This window comes from Homalodisca vitripennis, unplaced genomic scaffold, assembly GCF_021130785.1.
Source record: "Homalodisca vitripennis isolate AUS2020 unplaced genomic scaffold, UT_GWSS_2.1 ScUCBcl_2046;HRSCAF=6412, whole genome shotgun sequence".
In the NCBI taxonomy this organism is placed as follows: domain Eukaryota; kingdom Metazoa; phylum Arthropoda; class Insecta; order Hemiptera; family Cicadellidae; genus Homalodisca; species Homalodisca vitripennis.
In genome coordinates this window covers 45259-68949 of record NW_025778177.1, presented here as the reverse complement: position 1 = coordinate 68949, position 23691 = coordinate 45259, and the positions used below count along the sequence as shown (strand labels likewise).

General features: G+C 34.6%; 1 protein-coding gene across 1 annotated transcript; it reads right to left on the bottom strand.

The window, feature by feature from the left end:
• Window positions 1-209: 209 nt before the first annotated feature.
• Window positions 210-13177, bottom strand: LOC124371817. The gene is made up of 5 exons (XM_046830172.1): window positions 12989-13177; window positions 10442-10531; window positions 9192-9349; window positions 6314-6340; window positions 210-276 (listed from the first exon to the last, which is right to left on the bottom strand). The coding sequence occupies exons 2-5, from the start codon at window positions 10523-10525 to the stop codon at window positions 210-212; spliced, it is 336 nt and encodes a 111-aa protein (XP_046686128.1). The 5' UTR covers window positions 10526-10531; window positions 12989-13177.
• Between the last annotated feature and the right edge of the window lie 10514 nt (window positions 13178-23691).

Here is a 23691-nt window from a genome sequence, read left to right as displayed (position 1 = left end):
ATAGGCCTCCCCACATCAAAGTTGTCACCACTGCCACACCACCACCTCTGTGATGGAAGTCTCCATCACTCCTCCTCTTGTGAAAGTCACCATCATTGCTGCCACCACCACCTCTGTGATGGAAGTCTCCGTCACTCCTCCTCTTGTGAAAATCACCGTCATTGCTGCCACCACCACCTCTGTGATGGGAGTCTCCATCACTCCTCCTCTTATGAAAAATCACCGTCATTGTTCTTCCAGCTTGAGTCTTTCGAGCTGCCCACACTGTCTCTATTGCTAACACAAGAATTAAAATAATAATGAATATTTCTAGTCTAGAAGATTGAAGGTAGTTTCACTGCAAGAGACAATGGAAGGAAGAAGAATACAGTGGATGGGGCATGTGAAGAGGATGGGAGATAATAGAATGCCTAGAATAGCACTGGAGAAGGAAGAAGGAGGAAAAAGACCAAGAGGAAGACCGAGAGGAAGATGGGAGGACCAAGTGTGGAAAGACATAGAGAGAAGGGGACTACAGAAAATACAGGTGGAGGAAGAGGAGACCTGAAATGATAGACAAAAGTGGAGGAGGCTGTGTACGACGACCCATGATAACGGAAACGTCTGATGATGATGATGATTTCTAGTCTAATTCCTATAGCTGGTACTCAATGGTTTCAAACGTTAATACTTTGAGAACCACAGCCATCTTCATGAGAACTACAACTTTCACCATGCGAATGTTGAGCTCAGTTCCGATTCAACTTCCACTTGATGCAGCCTCTGAAATTTGATGCTATCACACACTAGACTCCTGGAATCTGGAGTCAACGTCTGTCTGAAGAGATCCCAAAAATTTTGCACAATGAGAATACCTATTCATCTAGATTTGTACCTTGCACTTGATTTTGCAGTCTAGGTGTCTCTGATATCAGAACAATGCAAAGAGTTCATTTGAGCTTCTTTACAGACTTCTAACAGATTTTTTACAGATTTCTTTATATGAATGCTGACTCCACATTCCAAGAGTCAAGTCTGGGACAGCGTATAAAACTTATACCAGTTGTGTATATGGTGCTAGAACATTGGGTAAATACATCCCATGGAATCGAATATGGTCGCCAGAATATTATGACGAAAATATGAGACCTACATCAATTGTTTTCTAGACAAATATTCTGGCTAATTGACTTGCCTGGGTGCAGACATTGTGTGTAAGATAAAAAAAGGTATTAAAACAGTGGAGAATAGTTTTCTTTTAGAGTTAACAACATGCATTCTCACAGTAAAAACAAAAAGCGGGCAAAACAAACAACACAAACAAATTAGAATGATGAGTTTAGCTCCATTTCACCTTCCACATAGTACAGCAGCATCTGAGATCTGACGCTGTCACAGACTTGATTCCTGCAGTCGGGGTCCAAGTCTGTCTCAATACTCTCATTGAATCCATCCTTTTCACCAAAGCTGTTTTATGTGTAAATACGTCGGTTGCTCCACTGTACTTTAGGGCAATTTCTAAATATAGTAGATCACTCAACTGTGAACCTGATGTGACAACACAAATACCTCTTTATCTAGATTACACTGGATTTCTACTGGGTAAACCAGAGGAGGCTATTTTGTAGCCTAGGTGTTTAGTATGGTGGAACACGAAAACAACTAGGAACTCATTGTGTTGCTGAGAGTATATTTTGTATACTGAAATCATGGCACGTACCACGTAGTATAGCCAAGGTACTTTACTGTTTCAATCTTGCTAGATCCTTTTAGACAAACGTGTTCTCCAGATTCCAGGACTCAAGTCTGTGACAATGTCAGATCACAGAGCAGAAAGTGAAATGGAATTTAGATGATGAAGTCAACATTAGCATTGATTCAGTCCTTACCATTGTAGCTGTGTTGTGTGTAGACAAACAAATCAGCACAAAACAGGAATTCGTTTTCAATATCTTAAAACATACCACTTTTTTCCCACTGAATACCAAAAGGAAAGCACAAGCCAGAAACTCAAGAATCTCAAACAATGAACTCCTCTCCCCCTCACATCACAAGAAAAAGCATCTTAACCTGGAGATCAACTTCACCATAAAAAGGACTCCATTCTGTTTTCACAAGTGTGCATGGTGTTAAACTTAACATTATTGTGGCTGCAGATTTCAATATTAATTTTCTTAACTCTGATGAATACACTGTTCAGGTTGCGTGACCTTATAAGTGATTTTGGCTTGCACATCACGGTACGTGATATCACTCGACCGAGTGGAACCAGTTCAGGGGGCTCTTGTATAGACAATCTTCTTACGTCAATTCATCCAGATCGTTGGACTGCTACAGTTATTAACACTGCGGTATCAGACCACAATGCAATTTTGTTTACTGCTTATTTGGAGTCTCATGAGAATATGTCTAAACATAGTAATATTATTAGACCTGTAAATAGTTTTAAATTAGTCCATTTTGTAAATCTTATAAACCAAATAAATTGGATTAGTGTTTACTGCTCCAAAGGTGATGTAAATAGTAAATTTAAAATATTTTTTGATCTATTTTTATCAGCATTAAATACATCTATTCCACTTAAATATATTTTGAATAAAAAGAAAAGTGTATGCTGTAAATGGTACCATGTAGGCCTTATTAAATTAAAACAAGAGTTGGATAGGCTGTATTTTCTAATGACTAGCAGTTCCACTGGCTGCGAGACTATAAGGGGAAAGACCACCAGATGAAAAAAAATGTTATAAATCTGAAATAAGAAAAGCTAAATTTAATTATAACAGTAGCCTTATTGATAACTCTAAAAATAAGACAAAAGCTGCATGGAATGTAGTGAATCAAAACACTTAATGTAAATAGAAAGCCTGTACTAAAACCAAATGGGCTAACTTCTGTAAATTTTTAATGAGTTTTTTATCGAATCTGTTGATAATATTAGTAATAATATACCACCTAGCAATAGTGATTATCATCTGTATTTGAGGAGCTGTCAGTTCAAATCAAAACAATGTTTTTAGTTTCTCTTTGGAGGAATTCACTGTGGAAAGTGTGTACACAGCGATTTGCAGCCTAAGCAACAGTACATGTCTTGATATATATGGAATGAATGCTCCTATTCTTAAGATAGCTGCTAAATACATTAGTGAAGTCTTAGCTTATTTGTTTAATGAGTCTATAAGTCAGGGTGTCTTTCCTAATATTTTAAAACAAAACAAGGTTATTCCTGTTCATTAAAAAAAGGTGCCAAAGATGAACCAAAAAATTACAGGCCTATCTCTATTGTGCCCAGCAGTGTCTAAAATACTGGAATCCTTAGTGCATAATCCAACTTGTAAAATATGTAGAAGGAAAACTGTCTGTTATCTACTAAACAGTTTGGCTTTAGAGCGAAACGTAGTACCATTGATGCAGTTCAAACATTAATAAATGATTGTCTAAATGGAGTTGAAAAATAAAGACTGCTCAATCTTTAGATCATTTGACATGTCTAAAGCTTTTGATACCGTTGTACATAGCATTCTAGTTGATAAGTTAGTTTTTTATGGTTTCACTGATGTTACTGTGAAGTTTTTTTAGATCCTACTTAACAAATAGATATCAATCAGTGTTTCTAAATGGTTCATTTTCTCCGTCTTTAAATGTTAAACATGGCGTACCACAGGGCTCAATTTTGGGTCCAACACTGTTTATTTTGTACATAAATGACCTGCCTTTTAAATTTAAGTTCTGTTGGTGCTAGTAGTTACCTGTTTGCTGATGATTTAGGTGTGTATGTTAAAAAAAAAAGAGCCTTGAAGTCATGAGATCAGTCTTAAGCCAGCAAACCAGAGTAATAAATGATTGGTGCGCTGCTAACAAGCTTTGTATTAACATGGAGAAGGTTGTTGACTTACCTGTTAGTTTAAGTCACTTTGATGTTACCAGTAGTTTAAAATTTCTTGGAATTAATATTCAATCTAATTTAAAATGGGAAGGGAAAATCACATAAACATCTTATCTACTCGTGTTAGTAAGGGTATATTTTGTACTTTAGGATACTGAAAGATAGTGTAGGCACAGATACCTTATTATGTGTTTATTATGCTTACAATTCACAGCCTATTGTCCTATGGCACTTCCCTCTGGGGCAATTATCATGGAGCTCAGAGAGACTTTTTGTGTTGCAAAAAGGTCCATCAGATTAATATGTGGGGTATCAGCTAGAACACATTGTAAACCTCTCTTTATAAAATCAAGAATTCTTTCCCTGCCATCTATTTATGTATTGTCTGTTTTAATGTACATAAGAAACAATTTGTCTACTCTTGAGGATTACACCTCAGTACATGAACACAACACAAGATACAGGCAACATTTGGTGACAAAGAGGTGTTGTTATACTCTCACTCAAAATAGTTTCGTCTACCAAGGGAATTAAAATGTATAATTGTTTACCACAACATCTTAAGGTGCTGCCTGTAAATAAATTTAAGAATAGTATTAAGCATATTTTATTGGATGAATGTCTGTACAGTGTTTCAAGAGTATTATGACATAAACTTTCTTAATTATTGACTGTTATTAATTGTTGTAACTTATTAATTTATTGTTGTTGTTGTTGACACTTGTCCTGCATTCTGTAATGTGTAATGACAAATAAAGGAATCTGAATCTGAATCTGAATCTGATCAATCCGGCCACAGCAAAAAAATGGCAGTGCTTGCAACTCTGCGATCCAAAGACAACTGTACTACAACACTCAAAAACAATGCACTGTTACTAATACCTATTCTTTCAGTACCAATATAAAGTGATTAATTAGTGCAGTGGAATAAAACTAGTTTTATTTTCAACTATACATATTTCTTCCTAAAGCATTGAAGTCGACGGCTGTTTAAAACTAAGTTTTTCATGCCATTATATTCCTACTAGTTTGAACATTTTCTTTATAAAATCCAGGATATGATACTTAGGACTGAAAATTACATGATTTTATTCAGCTTAATCATTACTAACAGCTGTATGAAATGAAATGAAAATGTCTTTATTAGAGGCGAAGTTAGGACTATAAAGTCCTCTCTACCACTTAACCTCGAAAATTTAATACTAAATAAAATTATGTACAATAAGGCAATTACAATGAAATAATAGTTTTTAAAATTACATTTTATTATCAACACTTTACCTTGCAAGAAATACACATTTTGCAGTGGAATAAATGTTCAGTTAATTCCGCAATTTAACAAACAACTCTACTGGTAAATTAAATTGTTTGAAATTAACTAAATTTTAACGTTTAAAACCTAATAGCACTACTGCTGTTCAAGATTATCCAAACAGTTACTGTTCAAGATTATCCAAACAGTTACAACATATACTTACATGTAGTTACAGCAATTCAGACCTTACTTTCTGAATAACCCTTTTACTGTATTTTGTTTTTTAAAACAGGGTAGAGGTAAACCGAACCGAGTGTAGTTTAACACAATTTGTTAAATATAGAACAAAGAACATCTACAGCCTTGGGAGATATGCACCGTCATCGAACTCGGTGTTGCCTGTGTAAAGATACATTTTTATAGAACATTTCAAATATATATCTCAATTAATTCTTGAGATATCATATGGACAGAAAACAGAAGAAAAAATTTTACCAGGGTGCTGAGTGATAAGTTTCGATAATGCTCACCTAAACCCCAGAAAAGAACGTGCACCATTCTTGAATTAAATCTTGCCCATATGGAAATAATGATTCATGCAAATTTTCAAATCTACAGCTAAATTCATTTTAGGGATTTCCCATGCATGGTAGGCTTTACTATAGTTTAATCCACTTCCATGGGCGGTCATGCAGCATAACCGTACCTAATACTTTCTACTTAGAAACAAAGTTTCATACAATTTATCAAGTCTCTAGATTAATTAGTTTTTTATATATCCTACGTAAATACAAACAGAGAAGAAATTCTGAAAACCTCCCTAAGTAATAAACTTTGCTAATGCTCAGCCAAAACCATTAATAACAATGACGCAATTAGATTTCACTTTAGTTAACGTCGTAAGTAATGGGACAACGTAGTGCGTAAAAATAAATCTAAAGTAGGTGTAAGAAAGCAGTTTAACGTCATTACCTTGGAGAAAAAATAGGTTGGAGGACTAGCAGGTGTTACAATAGCAATATTACTGACCACAAAAGTTTGAAATTACAAAATTTACCACACAATGAATGTTACAAGCACTAAAGAACATTATGGTGCCAAAGCATTGGAGTCATTTGAGTGAAAGACAATATTGTCACAGCGTTGAAGAGCAAGCCAACAATGCTACGTAGCCTATAGTTTTAAGTACCAATTACCTGTATCGAGTGGGCCGTGTTACGTTCCTGCCAACATTACAAAATAAATAGATAAAAAAATAACCAAATAGCAGTAAAAAATTGTTGCAGAGCTTAGCGTTTCAAAAAATAATTGAATGCTTCTTTTGAATTGACTTCAAATTGAGCTTGGGCTTGTATACCTATTGAAACTCAAAAATATGTACAAAATTTTATATTTACACAATCTAATAAATGATATTTATTTATCCTAATTAAATTCTTATACCTAAATAACTGTTCAAACATAGGGTGTATACAAAAATATACGAGTAAATACCTGTTTTGTTTCATTACAGGATTTCTCAACAACAAAGTAATAAGCTTGGTTCAGGAGATGGTGTTTTTGACAGGCACTATTCATGGGACTGCTAAAATTTTGAACTTTGAGATCTGAAGAATGTTCGGTGTTGAAAAATGCAAAGCCAACTCAAATTCAAATGATAGAAACTTATATAGGGCCGTGAAGAAATCGTAAGAAGTAATCAGTAGGTACAAACCACACTAAAAATAAATAAATTTACACAAACTTAACTCTCGAATTGCCAATCATTTTTTCCTCAGATGGCAAGCCATTTTTGGGTGTTTTGTACCCATACTTTAAAAATTTTGTAAAAAATACATTTTTACTATAAATCTATATGTGTAGTACATTATATTTTCAGGAAAATGTAAAAATAGTTATGGTATAAAAACATTATGCATAAACCATTAAAAAGGCATATATGACCACCCTAAAAGTGATTTTCCTTTTTTTTAAAGCGGTGGAACTGCACCATTAAAGTGTGATAATACATTAAAAATTATAATCTGAGATAGCCTATTTATTTTTATCTATTTTCTAAAAATGTATGACATCCAGGTTCTCTTGTAGAAAAATTGAACATCTTATAAAAACCGCAAATGGGACATGAAAGGCTAAATTTATTATGGGTACGATTATTTTTAAAAACATGCAAAAAGTATAATTCTTATACTAAAAGTTTCCAAAATTTAGAGAATTATATTTGCTACAAAAACAATAAATTAATCAATAACCAATTTCTTTATGTTTTTATATTTGAAAAGTGGTGGAATGTACCTAAATTTGTAACTATGGTTACAATTATTTTCAAAACTTAAAGTTAAAAAATTAAATTTTGAAATGGATATATTTTATGGCTTACATTATTTTAAAATAAATCAATACTAATTTTGAACTTTTCTTGAAAAATTGGCTTACAGTTTGGGGTTTCTGAAAGCATATAGTGAAACCTAGGTGATACTGTCAAGGCCTAGGTTGCTTGAGAACAGGTCAACAAGTTCTCTCAGAAATTCTTAAATGTAAGGCTTTGCACTACTCTAGCCTGTAATGGATCATAAATTAACATCTTAGTATAAATAAGTTTGAAGCAGATTATAAATAAACATTGGTTTAATTTCAATAAGTAGCAAAAAATAATTAGAATTTATATTAGCGGGAATTCGTGTTGGCGGGATTGTTAACACGTGGTGATCCGCAAAATAGGCATAGCTTGTTGAGCTGGCCTCAAATTGGTCGACAGGATCACAAGCAAAATATTTACTGTAAAAATTACATTATTTTGTAAATTTTAGAAAATAAACTTACACGTAGTAACAAATTTAGCCTTTTATGTATTATTTGTAGTTTTTACAGCATATTTTATTTTTCTTCAAGAGAACCTGGATAACATTATATATTTTCTGTAAAAAAATAGAATGAAGAAAAATTGATCTTCAATTGGCGAGATTCTAATATTTGTTATATTATCACACTTTACAATTATCTCCATATTCCCCTGACAAAATAATTCATTACCCATGTACATTTATAATACAAATTTATTTTTGATAAAATCTTTCTGACCATTTATGAATAACGTAAGTGGCTATACTAAATACATAATTAAATTACTATATATGATTGTGAGAATAGTTGTTCTGAAAAAAAACTAATGTATCTGAGAAATACAGTCGAATAAAGACATTCTTATGAGAATGTAAATTGTAGCATAAATTGTAACTACTGCCAAATATTAGTACATAACAAACGGAAAAAAATTGTGCAAAGATCGAGAGTCTAAGTCCGTTCCGTGCAATGACAGTATGAGTAACGATCATGAGTCCAAGCTAATAGGTTAGTAATTCTTCAGTTAACTAACTGAAAAACAGGAAAAGCACTCACTATGATCAACTTCAAGCCAAGTATAACATTTGGAAGGTTTTAGAATGTCCACACTAAATTTTATAGACAATTTGATTTAAAACAATATTTTAAGGATAGCCTTCATATTTTCTAATTTTTGTATAGGTTAAACCAACAACCTTTTTCTTTTTTGTTATAACACTAAGTTAGTCTTTACTTTGCTTTGCACCTCAAAGCAGAGTCAAACCGAGAGGCTTAGGTTATTTCTCCTTGAAAAATGTTTTTACAGTGTCCGTAAATTCCTGACTCACGGCTAAATGGAAAACCTGGTTGTTTTATAATATATTAAGAATTCAAGTCATTTTAGTTATTTTATTGACGAGTGTAATCTGTTGTTAGAAGTTTCCTTTTATCTGACATGACCAACGCATGGGGCCTAATTGTGTTACTTTGGTTGAATAAACGAGTTATTGAGTTATTTACATGACGTTTGAATTTTTTTATATTTTGGATCATTACAATAACTTTACCGGCACTTTGCATGGGGAATAAACTCAAATTCCATCTTAAAATTAATACATAACTTATTTGGATCATATATACATTTCAACTTGTAAAAAGCTGAGACAACTTTCACTATTGTTGTACTAAACTTGTTCACTAATTTACTGTTCTTGTGGAAGAAACTAAGTCTAGTAATCAATATTCACTGACCTATTCTTCTTTCTTGTTGCAGTTCTTACTTGGAACGGTAGCTGGTCAGAGTTTAAGCAAGCGACTGCTTCCTCTCTCTTGGCGTAGCGAATAAACACTAAGTTTTTACTTCTGTTACACCTCACAACTGCCCCAAACTTATTACATATTTTCACAACCTGTAAACACACATTTAAATTAAACTAAGACCAGTTCACCCTTGAGCTCAAACTTTGTAGATGAACTATTGTATTAATTAATAGTCATATTCCACTTAACAAACAATGAATCAACTTTTTATTGATATACCGTTAAAGCATATGGTTACTGAAACAGTTACTTTCATGTTGAACAAAACATGGCTTACTTGGTTAAAATTCATCACCAAGACTTTCATCAAATTAATTTTAAAATCCAGTTTGATATTTTAGAGACACGCATACCATAAACCTTAACATAAGTTAGAATTTATTTAATTCTCTATGTAAGCCTTTTCTTTTTTATCCAAATGTGCGTCAAAGAAGTTCATATCATCCAGTCAATACTAATAAGTTTGTTACTTTACTGCTTGTTCTATTGTTTCCTGTAACTTAAAAAGCAAGATTATTGGTTAAAAAGATCTTTTTTGAAGTAATTTTTACCATCCCAATTTTTTTACTAGCCATGAGAGTAAAAATATTCTGGTAAACATATTAAAAACTAACATGTGTACAAATATAAATATATGCTTGATGGCCCTGTGAGATTCATATTGAGACAAAAGAAAAGAAAATGCTCTAAGGCTTTATTGAAAATAGGCTTTGTTTAAAATACACATTTACTTACAGCAGCAACAAATGAAAAAATAAACTTTCAGCCATTAATGTTTATAAGCGCAGCGTAGGTTTTTGTAAAAATCCTTCTGCCTAAATATAAATTTTATTTAAAATTTTGCATTTTGTAAATGTACTTTAACTGTTATAATTCTCACTTAACATAAGATGCTGATAAATTATATACTATTTCACCAAAGTGTAAAGGTTTACAGAGGTTTAAGAAATAATATGCACATAAATTTGTTACGACAGTAAATGTGACATTTCGATCAGACAACTGAGACGGAAATGTGTCATGCTTCTGGAAGAAATCACATTATTTCATTATACTAATATTTTAGCAAAATCGAATTGTTTGCCTCTAAATAATGACAATAAATTCTCAGTTGATAAAAACTTGATGGAATACAAGCCTCCCTAATGGTATATTATTGCATTAATGATCAGATAACAAACCTCGTCATCTGTTGAGTGTTCAGCTCCGAAGATACATAGACCGTATAATCCATCTTGAGGATCTTGCTCAATTTCATTAGCCATCTCGATCTAGAACAAAAATTAATTAGTTACTTATAAATATTGTAAATTGGTTACTTCATCTGCTCATACATTGATATGACGGTAGTTCCTCTAAGTGGAAGAGAAAGGTGAATGCATTTTTTTTAGAGAGACAGAGACAGAACCCCTTTTAAGCCCTATTTTGCATGCCTTCATGGGAAAATGACCTAAGCAAGAATCTTATAAAAAAATAAGAAGGAGAATCCATACAATACATGGTCGATGATACTGATAGAAAGTCACAGGCAGGATTTGAACCGGGTAGGATACAATAAGCGGACCCGGGTTTTTATATAGAAATTGGAAAACGATATTACTTAATCATAAACCATCGTTATAACCAATCGATACTAATTAATTATTTTTAACAATTAACTTAAATAATCTATATGAACAGCTGTAAACGCTTTCAAATAATACAAGTAAGGTAATATTTCAAATTTTACATATAAGTAACATTGTTTATTAAAAATGGCAGTCAATCTTAGAAAGCTAGACGACATTGCTTTAAAAGATGATAAGACATGTTTTTTGTGGCTTCAACATGTTGGACTAGCACCTAAGAATCCATTATGTGAAATTTGTGGAAAATAAAAATGTAAATGTGAGAGGAACAAACATGGTCGTCTTCAGATGCAAAAAAGAAGGTAATGGTGGGGACACAGTTTCAGTAAAAACGCACTGAAGAATAGTTTTTTGAAGGGTCAAAGTTCGGACTGCACAATATTGTGACTTTAATGTACTTCTTTTCCAGAAATCAGACAAATTACGATTTTTTAATTCTTGAGAGTAGTTCGGATTTACATAATCTATCAAGAAGTACGATATCTGACTGGCTGTCGTTTTGTAGGGAAGTGTGTTTTGTGTGGATTGATGATCAGTTTAACAGGGAAGAAAAGCTTGGAGATTTTGGAGTGGTGGTGGAAATTGATAAGTGTAAATTGGAAAACGTAAAAATAACAAAGGGAGGTTGGTAGAAGGAACCTGGATTCTAGATTTAATAGAAACTATACCGGAAGGACAAAAACGTGGAGGTAGGTATAGAATAGTGATTTTTCCTGAAAACAAACGAGATGCTAAAACCTTCATTCTTCACGTATTAAAACATCTACAGCCTGGAACAACCATAGTCACAGATATGTGGAAAGCTTATTTTGGATTAAGTGATTGTGGTTTTGTCCATTTTACTGTCAACCATAGTGAACACTTTTTAAACCCAGCAACTGGTGCCAACACTCAGACAGTTGAAAGTTCGGGGAGAGCCGTAAAACGCAGTCTAATAAGTGGTATCCCAGCCGACCTTCTCGCAGATCACATCTGTGAATATTTATATAGAAGAGAGCTACGATTTTCTGAAGAGAACGCGTTCAACCATTTCTACCTTAAAGCAGTAAAAAATTTCTACCCAGGCGAAAACACGTAGATAGTTTGACAAGTTTCCGTTTTCTATTCTAATTATTGCTGTTATAATTTATTTTTTTATTCCCATTGTTTGTTATCATTTCTTAATTATTTATGAGTTTTGCTGTTTGATCGTTCTCGTTCATTTAGTTTAAGTTATGAGTTTCCCTAATTTTGGTTATGTTCATTTATTATTTGTGACATCGTTAAATTCATATTTTAATTTGAAACATGATTGTTATTGGGGACTATAGATACTTTTATATCTATTGATAGTCTATGATTCGAGATGCGAATATTAGGTATCGATGATTATATTCTTCGATATAAAAAACCAGGTCCGCTTATCGTACCCTACCCTTTAACTTTTTTTTTTCCTTGGGGCGGCCTACTGCCATGCACTTAAGCCCCTTTGAACTTAGCCTGCAACTTAAATCCATAGTCTGATGTCTTAAATGACTCAAAAATCGGCTCTCCAAAGATATTGTAATATTATGTTTGGAAGACAAACCATCAACCGAGTGATGATTGGTTATAGGCAATATGAAGTCTAAACTAGGTATGGCTCACAATATGAGTAAGAGAGGATACATTATTTCATTTCCTACATTAGCTACCTTATTTTATTTAAAAGAAGTTACTTATAGAACAAATTGTGTTTAGAACTTGAAAATGTGTGTACAATTGGTGCAGATGATTTACTCAATTGCTCCAATTCTTAACTATTGGTTGATTATATCAATGAGTATAATTAATATTGTTTGATTATTGTAATGTAAAAACCAGGTCCGCTTATCGTACTCTAACCATGAACAAAGTAGGACATATACATCTTGAGGACAGTTAGTATACATCAAATCGGACACCAATGGGTTGTTTATTTACATTTGGAGATTACAAATTTTATTTTCTCTTCTCAATTTTACATTAAATTACAAATTAATATACTTACATTGTTGTCAGTTAAATGTTAATTTACAGTAATAAAGGAAACGTTTGTAATTTAATATTATGTAAACAGGATAATATAACTATAAAACTAACCTTAAATTACAGGTTACTCACTCACAACGTAATCAACGTATATTTAAATTTCTTCGATTCTCAGTTTGGACAATCAACTCTATAACTAAATTAATATATCAAACTATTATTCACAGAAAACAATATTTGGAATTTGACCGTAAAAAAACTATTCAACCAAACAAATCCAAACTGAATTGTCTAATAAAACTCTGTATCCATTCCAAACCACAATAACAGACCACAGCATTAAGCCGGTCTCCCGGTCTTTTTTTTCATTTGATTTATTAAAAGCAGGCTGTGAGTAACTCATATGTAGTGTAAAGGTACACTATTATTACTTTTGATATACTACACTATTATACTTATTATTATTACTTTTGACAAGCAGTTAACCTTCTTGAACCATGTTCAAAATATCAATCGTGGTGTAATGAATAGGTTAAGAGTGTTGTTTAGGTTTAAGGGGTTACTCCAGGAGGAAGTGAAACTGAAGATTGTCAAAGCTGTGGTTTTCCCAGTTATTGTTTATGCTCTTCCTGTATTTGGGGGAAGATTGACCCTTGAGGGTGCGGTCCTGATTGATAGGTTACAGAACTCTGCTGTAAGATTTGTGTACGGCCTGAGAAAATTTGATCACGTTAGCCAGTATCGCCGTACAGCAAGGATCCTCCCGATAAAGTACATTTTCAAACTTCAGGTGGCTTGCCTTGTTCACAAGGTGTTGCTGACGGGAAAACCCTCTTACCTCAGGGGGATGCTACAGACCCGGGCTGAGATTAGGGACTGTCACACTCGGCAGGACGCCATGCTGGAGGTGCCCAGGGTCAGGCTGGAGATGGGGAGGAATGGATTTCGATACTTTGGCCCCCAGATATACAACAGTGTCCCTCACAGTCTAAAGGCTTATGGATATTCCTCGTTCAAGAACAATTTCAGACTGGCTTTGGAGGAGGAGTGTTTCACCTCTAAATAGCTGTTTAATGTATTAGAGGTTAGATTAGTTTAATTTTATATTTCTCGGATGATGATATAGATTTGTATGCGCCTTGATTAAAAATGTATGACTTGAGTTATTTTGAAAAACAACAATGTAAAGTTGAAAATCGCTGCAAATAAAGACGTTATTATTGTTATTATTACTTTGGAGGTTCAGTCACAAGTCGTTTCCAATCCTGGACTACACAATTAGGGTATCTGGGTATGATAGTGGAAGCACTAAATATATGACTACAGTACACTAATTTGGTTCATTATTTTACTTTACTTCTTTCTTAACACCAAAAATATAATATGTTAATCTAAATTTGGATTCCATCATAATCTCCACAATTTCCGCTTTGTCTTTATTTCTTTTAAAAGCTGTGGTTTCCGTTAGGTAAAATGAGCACAATTTATGAAGCTCTCATTCTCATTCGAGTCTCTCCTTTCTGAAGCTTTTGACTTTTTTGACCACGGACTGTAAGGATTTTTAAGGTAATATAATTTAGTCGAGGTTGATGTATCGACTAATTTTCGGGGAATACTTTTCAGAATTTCAAGAAAATTGATGTTGCATTATGGTCTTCCGGATAGTGTGGGGTCTCGAGAGAGTTGTAGAGGATAGTCTTCGACTAAATTGTACTAGTTTTGTTTTTAATAACGAGAATGTATTTTTAATTCTAGCTCACAGTTAAAACAATAAAAACTAAAATCAAAATTTTTATACAAATTCATTTCTTTGCTTTTGTCATATTTAATTTAACTGTCTCTTCAAATAGAAACAGCTTCAAGTTTTTATTATTAAGGACAAAATTTGGATGTTAATTAAGGATGTTATCGGTAGGTCTGATAGGTATTTACAGTGTGCATGAAGTTTTCGAGGTTACTTGAATATTAACTTAAACGTAACTTACTAATAAAGCGTTTTGATATTATTAATTATTTATATTTTATTTGTACAACTGATATATACAAAACGTAATCATCTCTTGTTTGCAACAAAAAAAGAATACGATTTTCAAGTCTAATGTTTTTTAAGAGGCTACGATATTTCCTTATTTTTTGTTGTGTTCATGGAGTTATTGCGAATATTTTATAATTAAAATGTGTTATGAAATCAATTAAACGCATAATTATATAACTTTAGCATATCAGAATTATATTTTTCAACCCCTACAGACAGTCTCATCATTCCGCAAAATTACAAACACGAGTCGTGTGTTTTACTATATGTTAGATTTTATAGTGAATATATCAAAACTAAACTGAACTATGATACATTATTTCATTATTTGACTAAGAGTATACTTTAAGTTTACAAGTGAGAAAATACCATGAATATTTTATATTAATGGGTGTTACAACCCACAACCACTCCCTCCCCGACAAGTATACGCCTATGACTAAGAGTATAATTTCAATTTAGCACAAGTAAAAAATGTTATCAATGGGAGGGTTAAAATCTCTAAACATCCCTCTGATTACGTCTATGCTATTCATGGGCAGTTTAGCCAACTAGTTGGGGTGTTTGTTAAGTTTTAAGTGGCATTAAATTTGATGCTTCCTGATTACTTCACAAATAATAGGGATTTTGGCATCATTGTGTAACACTCGGTTATAAAAAAATACCACGATATCCCGTTGCTGTGTATTGGTATCTCTTAATAATTTCTAAATTGGTTTGCTGCTGTTCCCAAAATTTGTAAGTGGCTTAAGGACTGTTTTGTTGAGTAAAAGTTTGTTTTCTGTTGAAAGGTGGACATAGAGTGAAGAAACTAAGTTAATTAATTATCTACCTGTATGTTTCAGATTCAAATGAACACGCGTATTCCATACATAGGATAGCCATGTTAAACGCCTGTCGATATGAATGAATGTTCATGTTAAAATTAAGCTCACAGTAAGGTACTGGCGTATTATACTCTTTGATCCATATTGTCTTGTAAGTGTTAAAACTTTAAATTATACAAATTTAAAGTAATATGCATTTCATTGGAAAAAACATGTCTACAGAAATTCTGTAAAAGTGCTGTCATGTCCAAAGCAGAATCCGAAAATATTTAAATATATACCCACGCAAACTTCTAAACAACAAACTGAACACTAAATCACTATCAATTTGAACAAATAAAGCAAACTTTTCCAACAATGATCTAAACTTTTTAACAAAATACCACCCAGGACTTTATAAAATTAACATTGTACTTCGAGTAGAATTTATTGGACAGCTCTGCTTCAACTAACAACATTTTCAAACACATTCCAAAAATAAGATTGAGAAAACCACACCACTTTTGAAAGATATTTGAGTACATCCAAAATTACCTAAGCACAAAGAACAAGAAAACGTAACAGTTGGATCACATCCTTGCAATAAACTCAGGTGTTTAGTATGCAACATGTGTTCTACTTCAAAACATCAGAAGTCAGAAATCAGAAATCTTTATTGTCGTTGACATTTTACAAAATGCATGACAATCGTCAATTTGAAACTTAAAATGTAGACTTAAGGAAATAGTGCAGCTATTTCACCATAGAAATCTGTAATATTATACAGTGGTTTATTCAATAGCATTTCCTTAAGTGCTATCTTAAAACTATGAAGTGTCAGAGTTTTTAAATTTTTCAGGTAATGTATTATACATTTGTATACCTTGATACAAAAAGCTTTGTTGAGTCCCTGAAAACATGCATCTTTTTTGTGCTATATTATGTCTATTCCTTGTCATATAGTTATGTATGTCACTGACTTTAGTTGTGATTTGCAAGTTTTTCCTTACATACATAAGAATTGAAAAAACATACATTGACGGCAGAGTTTAGGATACCTAGCCTAACAAAAAATGGTTTGCAGTGATCCTGCCAGTCTGCACCACAGATAAGACGGACAGCTTTTTTTTTGTAACACAAATAATTTGTGAGCATAGGAACAATTCGCCCAAAGTGAAGTTCCATAGGACAAGTGGCTAATGAACATGACCATAGTAGATGCAAAGGAGAACATCAGGAGACACATTCCCTCTCAATGATCTAATCATAAATAGACCCTTTAGAATTTTTTGCGGCCAGATTGTCAATATGAGAGTGCCATTTAAGGTTGGACTGAAGATGGAAGCCCAGGAAATTTAAAGATGCCAATCTCTCTGAACCAGAACGAAGGCAAAGTTGTATGTCCTGAACCTTCTCCCTATTTAAGCTCAGCTTTATTAGCATTACACCAGTCATGTATTACATCTGATTTAGAGGTAACAATATCTTTAGCTTTCTGAGGATTAATACCCTGTACACACACACTGCCCAGATCATCTGCAAACATAAAACACTCTACATGTTTGCTCCATGATGTTACTTGGAAGATCATTTATGTAAATTATGAACAAGGTCGGGCCAAGTATAGACCCCTGTGGTACACCTTGTACAATCTGCAAAGAATTGGAAAAAGAGCCATTTTAAATATACAGACTGCCATCTATTTTCCAAGTAAGATCTAAAAAAAAAGAAATGGCAACACTGTCAAACGAGTAAAAATACAGCTTATCTAGCAGCACATCATGTGTTACAGTGTCGAAGGCCTTGGACATATCATACGATCTAAAAAGAACACTCCTTTTAGCCTCCAGACCTTCAAAGCAGTTTGTAATTAGAGCTTGAGTGGCTGCAACAGTGCTACGCTTAGGCCTAAAACCATGCTGACACTCTGATAAAAGATTATTTCGTTCAAGAAGATTATCATCTGACTATGTATGAGACGTTCCAAGACCTTCGACACTGTGGGCACAATGGATATTGGTCTATAGTTTGAACATAAATCTTTCTGACCTTTCTTATGTATTGGTATAACTTTTGTTTGTTTAAGTTTCTCAGGATAAAAGCCCTGTGTGATGCATATGTTAAATAAGTATGCTAAGACCTCACTTATGTGCTTAGAAGCTAATTTTAAGTGGTAAAGCATTTATTCCATAAATATCTAGACAAGAGCTATTTCTTAGTTTATTTATGGCTAAGAACACTTCTTCAACAGTGAATTCTTTGATAGTAAACTTTTCACCTAAAGGTATTTTTACTTTTTATACTTCTGCTTAAGAAAAGATTGTGGTCATTTGGGCAAGTTTGGTACATTTTTAGTGATATCCTCAATACTACTAATAAAATAAGAATTAAAAATATCTGCAGAAAGACAATTTGGTATATACAAGGGCTTACTATTTACATTTCTAACCTTCATTAATAACTGCCCATGAAGCCTTTGACTTATTCACTGATCCAGCAATAAAATTGTTGTTGTAGTTTTAGTTTGGCTCTCCTAATTTCACATTTATATTTTGCTTTCAGTGATTTGTACTTTTCCCCTAATTACATTGTTATTTGACGTATTACAAAATAAAAAGTAAAGCCTATCCAACTCTTTTTTTTAAATTGACTAATCCTTTGTGGTACCATTTGTTGTTTGGTTTTTTGTTATCCATACTTTTAGTTTTTATTGGTACAGAAATATTAAAGCCCATAGAAACAGGTCAAAGAACACATTAAACTTATCATTAATATCTAGGGTATTATTATATACAACAAACCAGTCTACTTTTGCTAATATTATACAAAAATCTAGCAGAGTTTTCATCACTTATAGGCCTTGTTATGTGTTTATATTTTATTCTATCTGGGTTTGCAGACTCCCAAAACTAACACAGAAAAGGATAGCATTGTGATCGGAGACTGGTGTATGTAACACAGAAGCAGTCCATCTGTCCGGATGCAATGTAGACACGATATTATCAATGCAAGTCCCTTTTGAAGCATTTGTGCGTTAAAAAAGTTTGGACGGGTTTATTTCTCTAACTGCAGTATATAAACCAAATGATTTTGTTAGGCTATTTAGTTCTTGTGTTTCATTGTTATTTTCCAAGAAGTCTACATTAAAATCGCCCATGCATATAAAGTCAAACTTCACACCATGCACACTCGAAAGATGTCATGCAGTTTATCTATAAAAGCGTGAAAGTTTACCTGTAGGTGACCTGTAGAAGTTCACCAGCAGAGTATTAAAAGTTTTTCAGATGTACCGCGGACGATTCAAAAATAAGCTCCTCAGCAACATCGGGTAAATTTTTGGTAAACTTGTGAGGCAATATGGTTTTTTGACCAAAATAACACTACCACCATGCACAGTTAACAGTTCTTGCAAAAAAAGCTGCAATTTTATATCCTGGTAAATCAATATTTACAATGTCTACTTTAGACAACCAGTGCTCCGTTATACAAATAACATCAACACTGTGTTCGATGCTAACAAGTTTTAAATAGTCAATTTTTATTAGGTAGGCTCTGAATATTCCACTACAACACAGTTAGGCTATTTACACTATTTACACAAGTCAATGTAGAAGAGCTATTTACATCCTTAGAGATTTTATTTCCCCACTGTTTTAATTTAAGGATTTTACACTTACCCTCAGAAAGACCCACTGTTAAATGTTACCTCTGTGGTTGTCTGCTCCTCTAAAAAACAAAGATTGCAGGTGTTCTTCCTTATGTACTTTAGGAAAACGAAAACGACATAACGACATCAAGTAGTTCTAAACAAAAATCTTTGAACATGTGAACTGATTGAACAAGACACGAAACAACATTATGGTCGAATGTCTATACTCACGAAATGGCCATAGAAGAAATGTATTCTAGCTTTCAAATACCCCTCCACAGTGTTCAGAAAACTGAAGAAGGTTATGTATGTGGTAAAGTATGGCAAAATATTTCAAGAACCGATACACGTAAAGATATTAACGCTGTGAATATTCCTAAAGACTTCAAATATAAAAGTATTTATCTAAAAGCCCTTCATCTTGACAGCCCATCATTTATCTTGACAGACGGGAACGGTCCGTTGTGCCGGTCTGCGGAGCACTGGCTACTTTTTTAGCCGACTATTTCACTTACTGGATCGTTTATTTTCGGTCAGGACGACTAGACCTATAACGACTGCGACCTGTAAGTCAATATGTGTTATTCGATGTGGAAAAATCCTGTACCAGTTCATTTGACACATCCTAATTAACATCAACCCTAGCCTGCAGACCGGCTCATTACACTTTGTTGACTTGGTGTTTCACCCGTTTCATGTTTCACTGTTTCACAGTTCCTCCCAATCAGAATAAACTGTCACTGACCACTGTCCGTCTGCTATTATAGAGGAAATCTTGCCGAAAAATATCCACGGCCTTCTATATAACGTCTACATAAAGTATACAATTACTATATGAAAATCAACTTCCTCGCTAGGAACAAAGTCTGGTCAATATGGGAAACAAGACGAAGAACAAAACAGAAAACCGGTTTCGACCCTCAACATAATAGCGTAGCAGCTCTATTAAAACGAACCTCTGACGCACTGCCTAATGAAACATTGCAATGCCCTCTTTGCGACAACTCGGTAAATAACGATGATGATGCTGTTTTCTGCGATGGCGAATGCTCATCCTGGTACCACAGACAGTGCATGGGAATGTCACATGAGCACTATAATGATATTTCAAAGTGCCCCAGTGAACCCTGGCTTTGCCCCACTTGCAACTTGATGGAACAAACTCAGGGCCACAACTCAAATATGTCTAACAATCTCCTGGAGAGTATTAATTCGGAGGGGAAATCTCTGGAAAGAACTACAGCATGAGGTGTCCTCTTACCATGGCAGAGACATCGCAAATTAAGAGCTCCTTCACATGTCTGCGGAGATCGGCTCCAAGTTACTGGCAGAAAATGAAGAACTAAAGAAAGAAAAATAGCAAGCTGTCATTCGCAATAAAATCTAAAGAAGCCGAACTAGAAGATCTTTATCATAAAGTAACAACACACTAGTCAACAATCAAGAAGAGATGTTTTCTAAACTCGACGCCTCTTTTAAGCAATTGGAGAAAGAGAAAATCATTAAGACTCAAACAGCAAGATATTTTTAACGAACACGACAATGAACAACTCCGCATCATTGAATCATATGAACAAAAAATTGTTACCCTTGAGTCTAAACTTTCACGCTCAGTGAACGGTAATACCACCGAAGACAGTAGAAACCTCCTAGTAAGTGGTAAATTCATCGACGCACCTCCAATTACAGCGATCAATCTCGAAGCCGAAACTAACCTCAATCAAGTGTAGATTGGTGGCTCTGGAATCTCAATTAAAAAACTTTCAACAAACCTTCTCGTCAAGAAATCAATCCTCAGAAGCTATATCTCAATGGAAGCGGTATCACGGGCCCGGGTAATGACCATTTCTACAGATACAACCAACCAAGCTAGAAACCCGCCAGCCAATTCAAGAATACGTCACCCCAACGAGACTGTGGAGGAATTTTATAACAAGCACATTCAATTCTACTCTGACCTCTCCACAACGATGAGAAGAGATCAATCAGCTGGCATCCATGAGATTGACCACTCTTCAGCGCAGGGAAGCTTTGATCTCACTTTGCCTGGCATGGCTAATAATGTCACTGTAACCTCAAACCCTGGCTACTCAAAACCTGAATCGTCTAAGTATCGTTTTTTAGAATGCAGTCCACCAGCAGAGCACAACTGGAAGAGTCAGAGTACGGCCAAAACAACACAATAACCATTTTCCATCAGAATACAGACAGGATGAATAACAAATTGGATAGGATAAATCACCTTCTTGACTTACTCGAACCGGACTTGGCGATCTTTACAGAACATGGTAACACACCTGACACTATACAAAACACGAGACTCGTTAACTACACTTTGGATATCTGCATATAGTAGAGAACAACATATTAAGGTGGAGTAGCTATCTTTAAAAACAACAAATTCACAAACAATACAGTGAACTTAGAAATTGAAACTCATAGCATCTCCCTTGTATGTGAGATGGCGGCTGTAAAGATAAGTCTCAGTAACAATAAACGTGTGACGTACTTGGAATATATCGTCCTCCCTCAAACTGTTTGGATAATATGAAATTAGCTATGGAACGAATTGCTGAATTTCTAGATGTATCCCCAAAGCCAAGACTTCTACCATCATTATCGGTGATCTGAACATTGACAACCTAGTTCCATCAGTCGGCAAAAGTCTTCTTAATGAATTAATCACCTCGCACAATATCAGAAGAGTTCCCATGCCCCCCACCAGAATAACACCGCATTCTGCCACCTCTATCGACGCAGTGTGCACCACCTTAAACGAAAGTCAGATTTCAGTGAATGTCTTTCACACGGGGCATCTCCGATCATACTGGACAGCTATGCCGTTTTGAATCTTCCGAATACTCTGGAAAAAACCAACTGTCCTCAACTAGACGCCATCTCAACACTAACAGCCTCAACGACTTGAAATGGCACTTATCTCTGGAATCCTGGGATAACGTGTTGGAAACCGTCGACATTGATCAGGCCTACGGCAATTTGCTAAACTCTGTCACTATCGCTCTTGACCATGGCATGTCCTGAAAAAAAATCTAGAAAAAGAAGAAAAAAGAGAATGATACCGTACGATGAAGAAACGAACGAGTTAAAGGAGAAATTTATACAAGCCAACAACTTGTTCCTAACAAATGGTAGCTCGGAAGACAAAGCAAGAGCTAATGGCTTGAAGAAAGCTTATGACTTTAAGCTCCGGTTACTTAGGCGCAAGGGAAATGCTGATTACATTGCATCCGCCGATAATAAAAGCAAAGCCATATGGAACGTCATCAACCAAGAACGTAAATCCAAACTCACATTCAACCCAGAAATAAAATCCCTGATAGTTGATGATAGGGCCGTCGTAGATCCCATGTTAATTGCCCAGAGCCTTTAAACGAGTACTTTACCACAGTTGCAGCAAAGACTCTAGAGCAAAACCGGGTTATTCCATCCTCTTCAACCAATCCAAATAACAACTTACAACCAAAGTTATCGGAGTTTTTCAGCTGCGTCCATGGCCGAAATATCTAAATAATAGACAATCTGAAGATAAAGGATTCTGCAGGGGCTTGACGAGATATCTTCGAGAATAGTTAAAGCATTGCAAGGAGGAGCTCTTACTACCGCTTCTACACATAACAAATCTATCCGTCCAACTAGGAAGTTTCCCGTCAAGGATGAAAACTTCGAAGTGTTTCCTCTTCACAAACGTGGCAAAAAAGACATCATGGACAACTACAGGCCAATTATCACTGGTACCAACCTTCTCGAAAATTATCGAGAGAGTCGTCCTTAAGAGGCTGCTCCAATTCTTGAATGCTAATAAGCTACTAACAGAGTATCAGCACGGGTTCAAAAAAGGCAAGTCGACCATCACAGCTCTTGTAGACCTAATCGAAGATATTATCAATAACCTTGAAAATGGTCACAATGCCACCGAATCTTCATTGACATGAGTAAAGCATTCGACTGCTTAAGCCACGACTTCATCCTTAATGAACTCGGCTCGCTGGGCATTTGCGGAAAAGCCCTGCAGTGGTTTCACAAGTTATTTGGGTGATAGGACTCAGATTGTGGAGCTGGGTTACCTCAGCAACAATGAAATCTTCAAAGTAAAGATCCACCTCTCTACCTGTCTCTAGAGGTGTGCCACAAGGGTCAGTCATGGGACCGGTTTATTTTTACCCTCTTTACTAATGACTTCCCGGCCCATGTTCAGGCACCCTACGGGCGATGCTACATGTACGCCGACGACTCTGTGATACTCTCGTCCAACAAGTCCATTGAAAACTTGGAAATCGAATCGTATGTAGCAATGAACCTTGCA

Excerpts from the sequence above, each read along its gene's own strand:
- LOC124371817 (XM_046830172.1), bottom strand. The coding sequence starts at position 10,525 with ATGGCTAATGAAATTGAGCAAGATCCTCAAGATGGATTATACGGTCTA. Across the intron at positions 9,350-10,441 it reads AACACTCAACAGATGACGAG|GTTGTGAAAATATGTAATAA; the intron begins GTTTGTTATCTG and ends GTGTGTTTACAG. Across the intron at positions 277-6,313 it reads ACACGGCCCACTCGATACAG|CAATAGAGACAGTGTGGGCA; the intron begins GTAATTGGTACT and ends TTCTTGTGTTAG.